The 17,699-nt window shown below is 42.8% G+C and overlaps 1 protein-coding gene across 1 annotated transcript in view; it reads left to right on the top strand.

Annotated features, from left to right (window-relative positions):
• The window catches only part of dhx37 (DEAH (Asp-Glu-Ala-His) box polypeptide 37), a 48,864-nt gene that overhangs the window by 15,338 nt on the left and 15,827 nt on the right, over positions 1-17,699 (top strand). Inside the window, exons 6-19 of the mRNA XM_055655657.1 lie at positions 1,824-1,972; positions 4,212-4,304; positions 4,864-4,960; positions 5,162-5,275; positions 6,553-6,654; positions 7,150-7,264; positions 8,274-8,372; positions 9,105-9,172; positions 9,825-9,969; positions 12,275-12,351; positions 13,113-13,345; positions 14,702-14,813; positions 16,150-16,256; positions 16,737-16,925. Of these exons, the coding sequence (XP_055511632.1) occupies positions 1,824-1,972; positions 4,212-4,304; positions 4,864-4,960; positions 5,162-5,275; positions 6,553-6,654; positions 7,150-7,264; positions 8,274-8,372; positions 9,105-9,172; positions 9,825-9,969; positions 12,275-12,351; positions 13,113-13,345; positions 14,702-14,813; positions 16,150-16,256; positions 16,737-16,925 (1,700 nt within the window). The remainder of the gene's footprint in view (positions 1-1,823; positions 1,973-4,211; positions 4,305-4,863; positions 4,961-5,161; positions 5,276-6,552; positions 6,655-7,149; positions 7,265-8,273; positions 8,373-9,104; positions 9,173-9,824; positions 9,970-12,274; positions 12,352-13,112; positions 13,346-14,701; positions 14,814-16,149; positions 16,257-16,736; positions 16,926-17,699) is intronic.

Genomic DNA, 17,699 nt, shown 5'->3' with positions numbered 1-17,699 from the left:
AACAGCCGTTGATCTTCTACTTCAACCCCAGTTTCCTGCATTAACCCCATTACCCTCATAATGGAAAAATAATCTTACCAATATCCTTATTTAAGATTGTAATCTCTGATTCTGGACAAGCCATTGGTGGAATCACATTTCACTGAAATCATCTCAATCTTCTTAACCTCTCCTCAGAGGGCAACTCCATCGACCTAGATATTTAATCTGATGAACCATCATTGCACTCTTTATCACAGGTATATCTGTGGTTAGGGAGAAACACCTGTCCACAATATCCCAGATAGTCTCATTAGGACCCTACCAATTATATGCGTGTTGCACAATATGCACATTGAACAGATCAAGATGGGTCATGTGTTTTGATTTACATAAATGGCGTCTTCCTTGTCCTGATGTATGGAATTTTCATGATCGTTTCTATGCCTGATGTAAAAGTAAGCTAAATACACAAAGTGCTGGAGGAACTCAACGGGTCAGGCAGTATCTGTAGAAGGGATGGACAGGCGAAGTTTCAGATCAGAACCCATTTTCAGACTGCATCACCTGTCTATTCCCTCCATATCCAGATCCCTGTCTGATTCATTGAGTTCCTCCAGCACTTTGTGTTGTTCTCAAGATTCCAGCATCTGCAGTTCATTGTGTCTCCATAAAATTCAGCTGTTGAAATATCTTATTTAAAAATTGAGATTTTGATATTGTTTGCAAGTGGTCACTACAATTTATGAATAATAACGTTAACAATTTCTACTCGACTTTTGTAGCAAGATTTAACTCGATGGCTCCAAATGACAAAGTTACAGGTTTGGCTTTTTGTAATTTTGTGTGTTTCTCCATCTCAAGATTCAAGATTCAAGATTCAATTTATTTGTCATTTGGACCCCTTGAGGTCCAAACGAAATGACGTTTCTGCAGCCATACATTACAAACAAATAGACCCAAGACACAACATAATTTACATAAACATCCATCACATTGTTGTGATGGAAGGCCAAAAAAACTTATCTCTCCACTGCACCCCCCCCCCCCCCCCCCGATGCCAGAGTCAAAGTCAAAGCCCCCGGCTGGCGATGGCGATTGTCCCGCGGCCATTAAAGCCACGCCGGGTGGTGCAAGGTCGCACACTCGGTTCTTGATGTTAGAGCCTCCGGCGTGCGCTCGCAGAGTCCCGCGGCCATTCCAAGCCGCGCGGGGCGGTGCTGTAAGGCCCCGCTCCAGGAGCTCTTCAACCCCGCAACTCGGGCGGGAGAAGTCGCCGTTGCGGGAGCCCTGAAAAGCGGTCTCCCTCCAGGGACCCGCGGGCTCCCGGTGCCGCCGTCCGCCAGACCTGCAGTTGCAGCCTCCGAATCTCCGGAGGTCGGGCCGCAGCAGCGCTCCACCACCGCTCCACCCGCTCTGGACTCGGCCAGCTCCGCGACGGTGAGGTGAGTAGTCGGCACCAGAGCCCCCGGTCTTCCTGTTGGAGGCCGCTCCACATTGCAGCCCCAACGACAACGGAGACCCGACAAAGAAAAGGTCGGGTCTCCCGTGCAGGGAGAGATTTAAAAGTTACCCCCACCCTCACCCCCCCACACACATACCCCAACAAAAAATAACAACAACTACACAAAAACATAGACAAAAAATAATAAAAACGCAGACGGGCTGCAGAGGCCGCTGCTGACGAGAGTCGCGCCGCCTACCGTATGACGTACATCACCACAGTTGGGTCGTGACAGGGGAGAAAACATTTTATTCTATTAATATTATTACTGCATCTGCTATGTTAATCAATAGATGATTTTACTCTCTTGAGCAAATGTGTTTTCTGATTGTTCTTCCAGGAAGCTCGCCTCAAGTTACCAATTCTAGCAGAAGAACAAGTTGTAATGGAGGCCATTATAGATAACCCAATTGTAGTTGTGTGTGGTGAGACAGGCAGTGGTAAAACGACACAAGTCCCCCAGTTCCTCTATGAAGCTGGATATGCCAGGTACGCTCAACAACGGCAGTTCCAATATATGGGTAGCTTACAATCCAACGGTATGAATGTTGAATTCTACAATTCAAATTAACCTCTAACTAACTCCACCTCTCCTTACTCCCACACATCATCTCTTGTCTTTTCACCCCCTTTCCTAGGCCCATCCTGGACTCCCACCTATTTTCCCCACACCCACCTTCCTCCCCAACGCTTCACAATCCGCAAATCTTCAAACCTGTCTCGCATCTGTTGTTTGTATCTCTGGCTTTTGTTCCAATCATCTGCGTGTCAAAATATCCCCCTCGCCTATGTCGACCTATTCCCTGCCACGCTTTGCTCAGCCTCTCCCCTTTTCGGGACATCTTTCTCCATCCCTCTCCCCTCCACAATCGGTCTGAAGAAGGGTCCCGACCCCGAAAGGTCACCTGTCCATGTTCTCCAGAGATGTTGCCAGACCTGCTGCGTTACTCCAGCATCTGCAGTTTGTTTCTACAGTTCTAAATATTTATAAAAAGTTATTTATATTTCCAATGGTGAACATATTTAGTCATAAAATATTAGCAAATGAAAAGTGTTCCCCATTCCTCTGAATACTGATGGAAAATATCAGGTTCTCATGCCTAATTTATTCTGTCTTCGTAAAATAAAATTTATAGACATTAGACATTAGGTGCAGGAGTAGGCCATTCATAGTAAACCATTCATAGTGAACCTATACAAATGTATCTAAATTACAGCATTCAACCTTGTAGTTCATTTGAAAATGTTTGAGTGGGTGAACTATTTATAGCCATTCTATTTATCTTGGTTAAATGAAATATCAATTCAAATAAAAACATTTGCAAAATGTTTGTTTTGCAAAACATTCACATGCAAGATTAGGTGCCTTACACCTAACCTAATTTTCCATTAAATGGCACTAACAAGATGTGCCATTTTTTTTATCGCCATCTGGAAATCAATATTATCCAATAGAAGGTTATTGCCGTGGCTTAAAATTTAAAAGAAGAGAGGTTGTGTTAAACTATTGAACCTGCATTGACCAGTGTAGATTACTATACATATATATAATATATATATATATATATACACACACACAAACACACACACAAACACATACACACACACATATATATATACACACACACATACGTATATACACACACACACATATATACACACACACACATACATATATATATATATAATTAAAAGCATGTAGGAACACTAGAAAAAAATGCATAAACTTTGCAAAATGATATTGGAACTCAAGGATAAAAGATGAACGCTTGATTTCATACAAGAATATGTTGAGGTGTGATTGAACAGTAGTTTGATGGAGTGATAGAAAACTGTCTTCTGTTATATGTGTTGAATGTGACACAGTTGCTTATGTGCATCGAACTCCTCATTCCCCAGTTAATTTCAAAAGAACCATATTTCAGAAGTAGTGTTTAATGTGTGCGTCTGTCATACATTATACAAGTGGCGATGAGGACACTTTTTCCATCTCGGAGTCTATTGCCAATTTGGAAAGCTAGACGTCATACGTATAAAATAATTGCCAAAACAATTCAGGGCGGCACGATGGCGCAGTGGTAGAGTTGCTGCATTATAGCGCTTGCAGCATCAGAGACCCGGGTTCGATCCCGACTACGGGTGCTGGCTGTACAGAGTTTGTAGGTTCTCCCCATGACCTGCGTGGGTTTGCCCCGAGATCCTCGGTTTCCCCCCACACTCCAAAGACGTACAGGTTTGTAGGTAAATTGGCTTGGTAAATGTAAAAAATGTCCCTAGTGTCCGTGTGTAGGATAGTGTTTAATGTGCGGGGATCGATGGTCAGTGCGGACCTCAAAACTAAACTAAACTAAGCTAAAATGGACAATTCAGAAGAAACCTTTTTACAGAGAATGATACAAAACCTGCACCTATTGGGAACAATTGGGGATTCCCTAAGGTGAAGATCGATGGGTTTAAGAGGAGAAGGAAATGGAGGGCTTCTTACAGCAAAATAAATATACTGGTATTAAAACATATAAAGTGAAGCTAGATGGGTTTAAGAGGAGAAGGAAATGGAGGGTTTTGCTGAGATTAAAGAGGAAAGAGGGGAGAGCTAAATGAAGACAGCAAATTATGTGTTGTTTAATGATGGATTTCCAGTTTTATGGCCAATTAGTATTTAGAATAAATGTGAAGCTAATTGAAGCTAACATCAGACTGTCGGTGTTTTTCTGATTACTGCCCATAGTGGTGATGGAATCATTGGCATCACAGAGCCCAGGCGGGTAGCAGCTATAAGCATGTCCCAACGAGTTGCCAAAGAAATGAATCTCTCACAAAGGTAAAAATGTTTCTTTCTTTACTGTGAACTTAAGTAAGCAAGTACTTGAACTTCATCCCACTTTCACAGAGATCAGAATTCCACTTTTAAATATGATTGAAGCTTACCTTTTTGATGAGTAATGAGTCGCATGTCAACTGCAAAGTTGAACCCAGGAGCAGGAAATGTGTGAGTGACATTCAGGTTGTGGAACATAGAACAGTACAGCACAGGAATGAGCCTTTGGTCCACCATGTTTGTGCTGGACATTATGCCAAGTTAGACTGATCTCATCTCCCTGTACGTGATCCATATCCTTCTATTCCTTGCATTTCTATGTGCCTATCTAAAAGCCTCTTAAAGGCCACTATAATATCTGCCTCCATCACATTCCAGGCTCCCGCCACTCTATAAAAAAAATCTTGCCCCGCACATCTCAATGAAAAATTCGCCCTCTTACCTGTAGTTCTCTATCCATTAATTCTGTCCTCATCTGGAATGCATTCGTAGATATTACTGAACTGTATTTTTCTGTTGCATGCTGTGGCGACATTGAATATTTAACTTGTTGCTTCTCAAGGGTGGTTTCATATCAAATACGATATGAAGGCAACACAACAGAAGACACAAAAATAAAGTTTATGACGGACGGTGTCCTTCTAAAAGAAGTCCAGAGGGTGAGTTCAATGGATTTACTTGTGCATTGTGAGGAAATTATTCAACTTTTATTGTTGATGAGATTATATGTTAGCAACAATGATTTATCAATTGACAACAAAGGGCTGAGAGACCTTATTAGTCTCAGAAACACTTGTCTGCAAAGATTAAGTGGCTTCAGTTGCAGCTTGAAATAGTGAAAAATGTTTCAATTCTTCCAGGATTTCTTGCTCACAAAATATAAAGTAATCATTATTGATGAAGCTCACGAGCGGAGTGTGTACACAGACATCCTGATTGGTCTGCTCTCTCGTATTGTTCCACTTCGAGAAAAGGTAAAAAAGAATTAACATCTGCTCTTTTAGTCGTGTACATGGACATCGTTAAATGTCACATCCTCGATTGTATCATTCACAATTTCCCCCCCTGACCTCCAAGACGAAACGGTTTGCCAGGTGTGATCCTTCCAGCGATAATCAGCATTACATTTATTTAACGTTTATTGAAAGGAGACCCCTTGAGTTGGTTATTACCTAAACATCAAAGAATAAGGCAGGGTAGCTGTGTGACATCGTTTACGTTTACCATTCTGAATTTCCGCAATGTAACAAGCCACTAATCTCAGCTGTGGTTTCATCACTGAATTGATATGGCACAGAGGAGGCCATGTAGCCAGTATGATTTATGCTGGCTCTTAGTAGATCTATTCCCATTAGTCCTATTCTTTATGGCCCTGCAAATGATTATCTTTCATGATCTTGTATATCTCCATCAAATCTCTTTATCAGTGCTTCAAGGTAAAAGAAACGCATCTTCTCCTGCCTAACCTTATTACTGAAAACTCTTCTCTGGAATGGTAAATAGTTCACGGACCCTCTCCAGAACCTTCCCATCCTTCCCAAACGTGGATGACCAGAATCAAACACAATCTAGACACGATCAAATAAAGCAAAGCCAGGGCTCAACATAGCTTTCCTGCTTTTACACTCTCCATGACACTTATTCAAGTTCCAGGAGCCTGTTCTTTCTACTTCAACAACTTATGTAACATATGTGCTCCAGTTTTTTCTGTTTCAAGTAACAGGAGATTTGCCTGTATAGAATTCATAAATAAACCCAATAGTCTGATCTACAGAATAAAGTACGCTGTCATGGAACAGGTGTGGAATAAAAAGTAAATGAATGAACATACTATTTTTCCAACTCGCTTTTCTTGACACCTACGCAGTGTTGTATTCTGAAAAATCACAATGCACACCGTTTTCCAGGAACTCAGCCCCCACCTCCTGCATCGTTTCGGGTTGAGACCCTACTTCAGATTATATTAAATTATAGAATAATGTTCTACATGTGCTGAATACCAAGATCCATATTAATAATTTCCTTCCAAGAATAGAATGAAAGAATCATGTATGTTTTTACAATAGGTTAAAATATCCTGTGATCTAGCCGTTGGATGTTACCAAATAAAACGTGCAGATAAAATCTGTGTAACTCTGATTTTAATATCAAATTTCTTAATGTAATTGAGTAAGTGTAAGTGGATGTTTTCTAGATGTAATCCTTTATGCCTCTGTATATGAAACAAGTCCTCACTACATGTTCCTTACAGAAAAGACAGCCAATGAAACTGATTGTAATGTCAGCCACTCTGCGTGTGGAGGATTTCACAGAAAACAAAAGACTGTTTCCAACCTCTCCCCCTGTTGTTAAGGTAACATTATTATTGCTAATGTGTGGCAGTAACGTTCACAATGTTAAGTTCTGTTAAGAAATAAGTTATAAGAAAGGGTGTGGTTTAGGTGTATCATTATTGTCACGTGTACCAAGGTACAGGGAAAAGCTTTTGCATGCTATCCAAATCAGACAATAGTACAATCAACTCTAGTACAATATGTAGAGCAAAGGGGAATATACAGAGTGCAGAGTTGTAGTGCGTCAGTTCCTTGTACAAAGTCCAATGTCGTCAATGTGAATTGAGCAGTACCTTAGCTTATGGATGTTAATTGCATATTATGGAAGTTAGCTTATGCAGAAGCCTGATAATGGAGGGAAGAAGCTGTTCTTGAGTCTTGTGGTGCTGCTTTCAAGGTTTTGTGATATTTTATTCATATTTCCATCTGCAATCTACTATAATTTAATAATGTGGGGGGAAATGCCTTCCTGGTACAGTCAGGTAAATTAATAGTATCTCCGCTAACCCTTTAAGGTGGATGCCAGGCAGTTTCCTGTCACAGTTCACTTCAACAAGCGGACTCCACTTGATGACTACGCAGGGGAGGCTTTTAGGAAAGTTAACAAGATCCATAGAATGTTACCTCCAGGTAAGAAAAGTACCATCAATACCTTTATGTTTTTATATTATTGTGTATTGAGTTTTAGGTTCATTTTGGCGAGTGGAAGATTTTTTTGGAGCGAGCTGAAATCTTCACCTTGGGTTTAATGTTAACATCAAAACATTTATTTAACTAAAAGTTGATTTGGTTGTTCAGTGAAATGTGCTATTGTAAAAAATATCCCATTCTGTCAACACAGCGACACAGTGGAGCAGCAAGTTGAGCTGCTGCCTTGCAGTTCCTGCAATTGTGGTTCAATCCCGACCACCATTGCTGCCTGTGAGGAGTTTTCACATTCTCCATGTAACAATGTGGGTTTCCTCCCAAATCCTAAATACATGCAGCTTGCTGGGGTAATTGTTCATTGTATATTACCCCTGATGTACAGGTGAGTGGGTTAGGGTAGGGTTAGCGTTATTAAAAAAAAGTACTTATTGGTCAGCGTAGACTGGGTAGAACAATATACCTATTTCTGTGCCTTATTTCTCTTCTGTAACTTAAAATTTGCAGTGCCTCATTTGGCCCTGCATGTAAATAAACTTCAGTGCAACACAGAATGCTGGAATACTTCAGCAGGTCAGGCAGCATCTATGGAGGGAATGGCTCAATTCCCTCAATATCAACTCATCCGTTCCCTCCACAGGTGCTGCCTGACCAGCTGAGTTACTCGTGCACTTTGTGTTTTACTCAGGACTCCATCATCTGCAGTTCCTTGTGTCTCAGTGTTAATGTAGCTTAGTGGTTTTGGCCTTTCCTAATTAGATTCAAGTATTTGTTTAAACAAAACAATACACTGTCGCTCGAATATACACTGTAGATATGTTCTTCTGGGACTGAATTTTGACTTGTCTTCTTCTTACGTATGTAGGTCAACTTGTTCTATTTGATCTTATGTTTGTGCACGTCAGGTTGATTGCATTAATCGAAACAGGGTGGACCACGTGAAGGTTGCAATCTCCCACCCCATTTTGATTTGTGATGATTTATTTCTGGACAGGAGGAATCTTGGTGTTTCTGACAGGGCAGGCTGAAGTGCATTCACTGTGCAGAAGGCTGAGAAGAGCTTTCCCGTACAAGCGTGGCAGTGCTTTACAAGGTAAATGCACGGCACTGCAGACTACATCATACATCTTTGACTAACCGTTGCATATATTTTGTCAAATATGTACAAATTAGATATTCACATTAGAATGTTTAAAAGTGTGTGGAGGACCTTTCTTCTACTGGTCTTTCTTCATAATCTTTTAGTTGATAGGTGTCTGAATGTTCTCCATTTGATTAGCAATTGGGCAGTATGCCTCAGGTAGTGCAAAATCCAGTTCTGATATTGTTATAAACATGTGGTACTTTGTAAATAGACTGAAAAATACAATGCTGTCTGAAGTCATGGTACATTTGGATTATGTTTTTGACCAGAGAAAAAAATATTATTGAAAGATTTTTGTTCCTGATGGTTAAAGTTGAATGGAGGAGGGGAGGAGATTTATTCAATGTTCTTATAGTGCAGCCTTCTTGTGGGTTGAATGGCCTAACTCTGCTCCTATGTCTTATGGTCCAATATGTCGTGCCTGTAGTTTTTGACTTTTCATTGAGTATGAGCTATGCTGGTAATAATTGGCTCGATCACCTTGCAAAGTATTTAACTGTAACCTTGAAAGAAAAACATTAGTGCACAAATTTGTAGAATGCAAACAATTGGCAACAACGCATGAGCATTTTTTTCCCCTGAAGTTTAATAAAAAGGGAAATGGAATATGTGAATGACTCTTGGTTTAAAAACTGTAATCCAGTCATTTATTCTTGTTTTTTTTCCCCCTTCAAATTGTAGAAGCTGATCCTGATAATGATGATTCAGTTGAAGCGATAAAGAAGTTTAAAAAGGCCAAATCTAAACCAGTATGTGTTCTGTTCTCTTTATTTATTATATTATGTCTCTAACATCATCCCGCTATAGTTAAGAGAGTAACAGCATGAAACTGGCCCTTAGTCTTATCGTCTGCATCAACCATCGGGCACCCACTTAGATTAATTGTACATTAATCCCGTTTTTAAAATTCTCCCCACATTCTCTTCAACTCCCCCCAGATTCTATGCTCACCTACACAGGGAGACAATTTACAGTGGCCAATTAATCTACCAACTACACATCTTTGAGATGTGGGAGAGTGGAGCAACCGGAGGAAGTCCACATGGTCACATGGAGACTGTACAGACTTCATACAGACAGCACTCGAGGTCAGGATTGGCCATGAATTCAGATTTAAAAAATAGCACAGAACAGGAACTACAAATAAGTGTTGACCAAAATCTGTGCTTTTGACACACAGTGCGAAAACTAACTCATTTTTGTGCTTTTGATATATCCACAGTTTGCACCATCTCTTGCAGTTACAAAAACACCTTTGGCATCTATATAGTTTGCCATCTGGATAATTTTGTTCCCAATAACAATGTTGGCCTTACATGGACCTGCCAATGATGCTGCTTGGTGTTTCTTCAAACTGTTAGGGTAACAGTTTGGCCTTACTTTGTTTTTTATTACCTTTAGAATTTGCCAAAGATCAATCTTGATAATTACTCTGCAATGCCAGTGGATGAGGGGAATGAAGATCGAGAGGCGGGGATTGGCGATGAAGATGAAGTTGGCTCTGATCTTGATCTGGATTTAGGGGATGTTGATGATCCTGAAGAAGGTACATGATTCGTGGGTTTTTCACTCTAATGTTGGAAAAATGTTGTTTTGTGGGATGGTAAACCAGACAAACGCGTACAGACACTCCCCGACTTACGCAACTGGCGACTCGCATAAACTCGCACTCGCTGAAATCTTTAAGCCCATGCTGAATTTTCAAGCCATTTGCAGCCATTAGGTTGGGACCCGGCATATAGAGGTGGGGCGGCCGGACAGGTTTTGCATCACCCAAGGGTTTAATAAAAATGAGAAACACAAACTTTGCAACAGGATGATGGAGAGGGCTTCCAGTCCCCTTCACAGATGTAACGGCAACGGCAAGTCCCGCTGCTTCTCCACTGTCACTGCAACACTTGGAAGACGAGCAGTTTGTAGTTAAGAGATATTTAAGTTTGAAATAGACCCAATGTAAATCCAGAACAAGAGTGCACCTGTCACTTTGGCCTGCGACTGGACATCACTAAACCATTGCTGCACAAGTCACACATGCTACTGTTTATGTGTGGTGATTCTAATGAAATCTAGAAACAATTCAGGGAAACATTTGCAGGAAAGGACTTGAAGCTGGTCTAATGTACTACAGGTGCACAACCTTTTATCCGAAAGCCTTGGGACCAGACACTTTTCGTAATTCAAAATTTTTCGGCTTTCGGAATGGAAGATTTTTAGCGTAGATTTTAACGGCTGGCGCAGCGGTAGAGTGCTCGGCTCATATCCGCAAGATCGCGAGTTTGCGCCTCGATCCCGGCAGTTACTCGATCGCAAGTTTGAGTCTTCAATGTAGTTTTTTTCTTGCAGAATAGGAGAGAATAGGGAGGGTTAGGCTGGGATCATTCTCTGCGAGATGATCTTAGTGCGGGAGACAAGTGTAGGAGAGGTGTACTGACTGTGTGGGCAGAACTTTGGAAGTGATTGCCCACCATTCTCAAAAGCCGCTGTGCCTCCCTGTCCCTCCAACTCCAGAGGAATCCGCTCCCCGATGGGCCGCTACGGCGACAAGTGGCAGTTCACCCACAGCCCGAGCTGCGCCCCCTCATCCGCAACCCGGGTTCCTCTGAAGTTGGAGCGGGGCTGGGCTAGAGTTGTTGCTGGCTGTGAGTCTCTGGGATCTCCGTGCTTGCAGTGGGCCTGGGGGTCGGTGTCCCGATGGTGCAGCTCGGGGGTGCAGCTCGGGCTGTGGGCGAACTGCCACTTGTCGCCGTAGCGGCCCATCGGGGAGCGGCTTCTGGTGATCCTGACGTCTCTCAGCTCCTGTCCAGGGGGGTGGCCGGAGTCAGGACCAACAAGAACCCGCTCCCCGATGGGCCGCTACAGCGACAAGTGGCAGTTCGCCCACAACCCGAGCTGCACCCCCTCATCCGCAACCCGGGTTCCTCTGGAGTTGGAGCGGGGCTGGGCTAGAGTCGCTGCTGGCTGTGAGTCTCTGGGATCTCCGTGCTTGCAGTCGGTGTCCCGTTGGTCCTGACGTCTCCGGCCACCCCCCTGGAATGGAGCTGAGACTGGGAACTGTACCGCCCTTGCCCCCTCCCTCTGCAACTGCAAACAACCCCACAGTTCCCAGTCTCAGCTCCTGTACAGGGGGGTGACCGGAGACGTCACAGCCCGAGCCATCAGCTTCTGTCCCTACGGGGACAGCGGAGAGCGTGTTCCTCTGGAATTGGAATGGGGCTGGGCTGCTGCTGGCTGTGGGTCTCTGGGAACTCCGTGCTTGCAGTGGGCCTGGGGGTCGGTGTCCCGTTGGTCCTGACGTCTCCGGTGACTGGCACTGGCTCCAACGTGAAGACAGTGCAAAGCCCCCGCGCCGGTGCAATGCGCGGGGAGCTGGAGAGGGGAGGGAAGGGGTCACACACATGGCCGGGAAGCAGAGGGGTGTAGGTGGGGTGAAACTGAAGGGAGCGACAATCTGCTGCTGCCTGCACGCTGAGTTAAAAAGTTCCCACGCAAGACTCACGATACACTGTGTGGAACCTTTTAACTCAGCGGGCAGGCAGCAGCAGATTGTCAATTATTAACCCTCCCGCGCAATATACCCTCACCTTCTCTTTTATGAATGGGGATTTAGTTCCCCTTTCTTCGAGGACCGACCGGAGGTTCCGCTGTCACCTCTGCGGGCCGCCCTCGGTGAACGTTTTCAAGGACCTTTCTTAAGGGATTGAAAAAATGTCGCTATTCGGAGGTTTTCGTTATTTGGATCTTCGGATAAAAGGTTGTGCACCTATAGTTCCAGTTCAGTCCACAAAATACTTTTCCTTCTCTGTAAGTTTGTGATCATTAGAATTGAAGCATCCATTCTTTTGTATACACAGCTGAGAAGTCGGATCCTTCTATTCCGCTTTACGTTCTTCCACTCTACTCATTGCTGGCAGCGGATAAACAAGCAAAGGTGAGCTTTCTCCTCCCTGTTCTGAAGTTTGAAGGTGGGTCACGGAATGCTTGAAAAATTACAACTACTGTGTCTTGGGTTATTTTTCTGTATAATGTTCAATGCTTTTTTTTTAGATAAAAAGGTTGCAATTTTCACCATTAACTTCTACTTCAGTCACCTGAGTTCTAAGGTAACTAGTGAGACCAGAGTGAACTGTAGACACTTCCACAGATGGGGCAGGTGAATGAAGGGACAGGTAGGTGAGGTGGTCCAGTCATTCTGCTGCTTTTGCAGCATGTCTGTGTGCTTCCATTGCATTGACTAGAGGTTCTCAATACCATCCTGTGTGCTCCTTCACTACTTTGACCGGCCATGAGCTAGGGATTCCCAGGGATCAGTGGGCAAGTAGCTTTGAGTATAACCACAAGCACATTCTCTGTCCTGGTAATATCATCTTATGACTGAACTAGAATAGAGTACCCGTTTCGAGAGCCTGGTGTTGCCAAGCAGAGCCAACTATGTAATGAGAGCAGTTATTGAGCTGTTGGCCTGGGAAACGATGCTGACTTTGTTTCATTGATCACTCCAGAGTATTGTGGAGAAGGCTGCTGTAGTAGATGAGCTCCCGGAACTGTATAGGAGGGTAAAGATCACAGTGCACATAGTATGCCCCATAGTTCTTGGCTTAAAACCTGTCTGTTAGTATAGACTGCAGAACCATGGAGCTCCTGTTTATGTTCTGCAGTATTCTGAAATTATGATTCTTTATTATTACTTAGGTATTCCTTCCAACTCCAAATGGCACAAGATTGTGTGTGGTGGCAACCAACGTAGCTGAAACCTCTCTCACTATCCCAAACATTAAATATGTGGTGGATTGCGGAAAGGTGAAAAAACGCTTTTATGATAAGGTTACGGGAGTGTCGTCATTCAAAATTACTTGGATCTCCCAAGCTTCATCTAATCAAAGAGCGGGTCGTGCTGGTCGAACAGACCCAGGTCACTGTTACAGGTCAGTAACTGGACTACATAATGTTTCGGAAAATTGGAGCAACACAGTGCATCAGCATCCTGTACTTTGACATGAGACAGTCAATTGCTGACATTTTGTTGCCTGTGAGCGGAGAACAGGAGGCGCGCATCACCTCTGCCAATTGTAGGGACAAGCTCCCTCAAGAAACAGATACAGAAGTAAATTGTACAGTCTTTCCAGCTTATGTTATCATTCATTGAGATCACGGCGAAAGTTTAGCGGCTCTTCTATTTTACTGCCCATCTCAGGTTCCTTGTTTTTCTCCATGCTCAAAAACCAACCCCATTAGCTGAGGGTCTAGATGCCTCTGGATAGAGAACAGCAAAGATTTGTAGATAGACACAAAATGCTGGAGTAACTCAGCGGGACAGGCAGCATCTCCGGAGAGAAGGAATAGGTGACGTTTCGGGTCGAGACCTTTCTTCAGACAGATTTGGAACTCTCACATTTTTGCATTGTTTTTAATGGATCCACATTGGTAAATATCTTGGGAACAGAAATTTGGTTCATGTTATCAATAGTAAGTGTATATAGTCCACCAGCTGACTGGGTAGCACACACAAAAAAAGCTTTTCACTGTACCCTCGGTATATGTGACAATAAACTAAACTAAACTCAACTAACTAAGTAGACAAAAGTGCTGGAGAAACTCAGCGGGTACAGCAACATCTATGGAGCGAAGGAAATAGGCAAAGTTTCGGGCCGAAACCCATTTCACATGAAACTATTAACAGCTATAATGGCAAATAGATATGCTAAACTGAAGGGTGCTATATAATTCCACATTTTGCACTAAGTAATTTGTTGTAAAAACCAAAGGGTAAAAGTTGTGGGGAAAAATCTTAAAAAGAATCCACACATTTTTACAATTTTAAGGTAAAGTTTGAAAAATGTGGCAGGTCTGATTTAGGTCCAGAAACTAAAGCTTTTTGATTTTCACAAAAGAACCTGTAAGCCTTCTAGAAATAGAGCCTTATCTATAGCTAATAAATTTAAGAATAAATAAATCCGTTCTGGAATCCCAGAACAGAACAAGGAGTGTAGCCCTGATGTTTTTAGCTCTTTGCTTCTGTAAATGTGGTCCTTGTTAAAATTCAAGGCCATGAAATCACATCACTACATTTGTTTGCAGGAACCTCTGTATTTGATGCAACAAGGTCAATATTTACATCTCAACAAATTGCTCCGAGAATGAATTTAAATCTCCAAATGTGGTATTGATGCATGTCACGTGTGGATTCAGTGATGGAGAGTACAATTGTGTATTGAATTTTATATCAAGGCTATCTCCAGACATGATAAGTGGTGTTAAATGCAGAAATTATTTGTATGCAGGCTGTATTCCTCAGCAGTTTTTGCTGACTTTGAGAAATTCTCTGCAGCTGAGATTACAAGGCGGCCTGTTGACGATCTCGTTCTGCAGATGAAAGACTTGAACATTGAAAAGGTACTTTTAAGGAAAGTTAACTTCCTGTGTTTTGAGTGACTTTAATTTTAGTTCAGATTGAGGACTTGCACATTTAAATAATTCGGGATAAAAAGGATCATTCATCATAGAATTGCAGCAGAGTTCCAGTGCATTGCGTTTGTTCAAGAGTTTGATCCCTGCCCAAACCTCAGACCTCTATAATTTCCTTTAGACTTTAGAGATGCAGCGCGGAAACAAGCCTTTTGGCCCACCAGCGATCACCCGTATACTGGCACTATCCTATACACGAGGGACAATTTACAATTTAACCAAAGCCAATTAACCTACTAACCTGTGTGTCTTTGGAATGTGGGAGGAAACCAGGGCAACTGTAGAAAACCCACACGGTCACAGGGAGAAAGTACAAACTCCGTACAGATAGCAACTGTAATCAGGATAAATCGGGATCTCTGGCGCAGTAAGGCAGCAACTCTACAGCAGTGCCACTGTGTTGCTCTTAAACACCACTATCAACTATACATCCACCTGGATCCTACCTTGCTGCGTTTTAAAAATAAAACCCTTTTATTTTTTGTTCCTTTGACAAACATCTTCATAGAAACATAGAAAATAGGTGCAGGAGTAGGCCATTTGGCCCTTCGAGCCTGCACCGCCATTCAATATGATCATGGCTGATCATCCAACTCGGTATCCTGTACCTGCCTTCTCTCCATACCCCCTGATCCCATTAGCCACAAGGGCCACATCTAACTCCCTCTTAGATATAGCCAATGAACTGGCGGCCTCAGCTACCTTCTGTGGCAGAGAATTCTAAAGATTCACCACTCTCTGTGTGAAAAATGTTTTTCTCATCTCGGTCCTAAAAGATTTCCCCCATATCCTTAAACTGTGACCCTTTGATCTGGACTTCCCTAACATCGGGAACAATCTTCCTGCATCTAGCCTGTCCAACCCCTTAAGAATTTTGTAAGTTTCTATAAGATCCCCCCCCAATCTTCTAAATTCTAGCAAATACAAGCCAAGTCTATCCAGCCTTTCTTCATATGAAAGTCCTGACATCCCAGGAATCAGCCTGGTGAACCTTATCTGTACTCCCTCTATGGCAAGAATGTCTTTCTTCATTCTTTGCCCTCTGATTCTTGATCCTTCTGCTAATAGGAACAGTTTCAAGTAAATCTCTTCTTTCTGCACCCTTTCAAAGATCTTCTTTCCTAAAGTATTAGTGCCCAGAATAGGTCACAAGAAACCAGTGAATCAGTGTTTTATAAAAGCTTATTGTGACTTTGTTCTCGTGTACTCTATACAATATCATGGCTGTGAAAGGTGCACAACTAAGTTGATTCTTTATGCACAGGTGATCAATTTTCCATTCCCAACACCTCCGTCGACAGAGTCCCTAATAGCTGCTGAGGAATTGCTCGTTTCTCTTGGAGCTTTGGAGGAACCACCAAAGCATGGGAGGTAAGTAAGTGCAGTCTCGGTCTGCTTCAGCTCATTACTTTAAGCCATAGCGCAGTGACAAAAATCTTACTTTACAAATTGAGCAAAAAAACAAGCTGTTGACGGATCTCAACAGATCAGGCAGCATCTGTGGATGGAATGAAAAGATGACGTTTTGGGTCAGGACTCTTCTTCAGACTGGGTGAGGAAGCTGGAAAAGATTAGTGGAACGGGGTAAACCACCCTTGCCTCTTTTCCAGCTGTCTCCCCCCCCCCCCCCCCCCCCCGCTCTCCCAGTCTGAAGAAGGGGTCCAGCCTGAAACATTGCCTGCCATTCCTTCTACAGATGCTGCCTGGTCCTCTGAGTTCATCCAACCCTGTGTATTGATCAAGATTCCAGCATCTGCAGGCTTTTCTGTATCCACTTTATTTTAGAACTATCTTAAGCTAAGTATGATGCCGTTATGAAGCTAATATTAAAATGATTGTCTGCTCTTTCAGGTTTAAGGAGTTGGAACGAGCAAAGCTGAGTTGTCCTATCACGTCACTTGGTAGGGCAATGGCATCCTTCCCTGTAGCACCTCGATATGCCAAGATGCTTGCCTTAAGCAAGCAACATGACTGTATGTCGTATGTCATCGTGATCGTTGCTGCGATGACTGTGCGAGAGTTGTTTGAGCAGTTCGACAGGTAAAATCCACGTTCATTTTTAAGATCGCAAGGGAGTGCAATTTTAATTACTGGTTCCAGTTTATCCACCAGGTTTATTATCCATGAACATTTTCCATAAATTAACAGAGAATTGTTTTATACTGGAGCAAGATCCTTGGGCGGCAGCAATAGCCGTAGCTGGAAAGGTTTAGACAGTGGATCTCGGGTTTTGAATAAATAACGTGAGAATTATCATCCTCCTTATCCTTATCTCATACTTTTTGTCTTTTCATCTCTGGCCTTTGTCTAACCATTTGCCAATTAAATTATACCAGCACTTGTGTCTTTTTTGGTAAACCAACATCTGCAGTTCCTTGTATCTACAGACAAGCATTTCTAAATATGGTGTCAAGTGCTTTCATGCAGAGTTTCCTGATCTTCAATTATGCTGTTGACGGTTTATTCAGCGCCTACCTTGGAAAGACCACAAATCTAGACATCAATATTGTGCTCCTTGGCTAAAAACTATTCACTTGAGAAACAAGGAGGCTCTCGATTGATCTTAAAAGTTGCAGCTTCATTAAGATGATTGGAATGGAGACTGGCGGCCAGTTGACCTTCCTGGGTTGTTAATTTTCCTGGGGCGGCAGTGGTGGGATGTCCATGACTGGAAATTTATTGGCATTTGTACTCACAAGGGCATGATGTTGGACCATGCAGTAAAACATTTATGGCATCAGAAAGCGACCCTTTGGCAAAGCCTATGTCAATTGATGAAGAACGATCCAACCAAACCCTATCCTCTAATTCTGA

The sequence above is a fragment of the Leucoraja erinacea genome, chromosome 25 (genome assembly GCF_028641065.1).
Source record: "Leucoraja erinacea ecotype New England chromosome 25, Leri_hhj_1, whole genome shotgun sequence".
Classification (NCBI taxonomy): Eukaryota; Metazoa; Chordata; class Chondrichthyes; order Rajiformes; family Rajidae; genus Leucoraja; species Leucoraja erinaceus.
The sequence above is the reverse complement of the archived record's forward strand: the minus strand, read 5'-3'. Positions and strand labels throughout refer to the sequence as shown.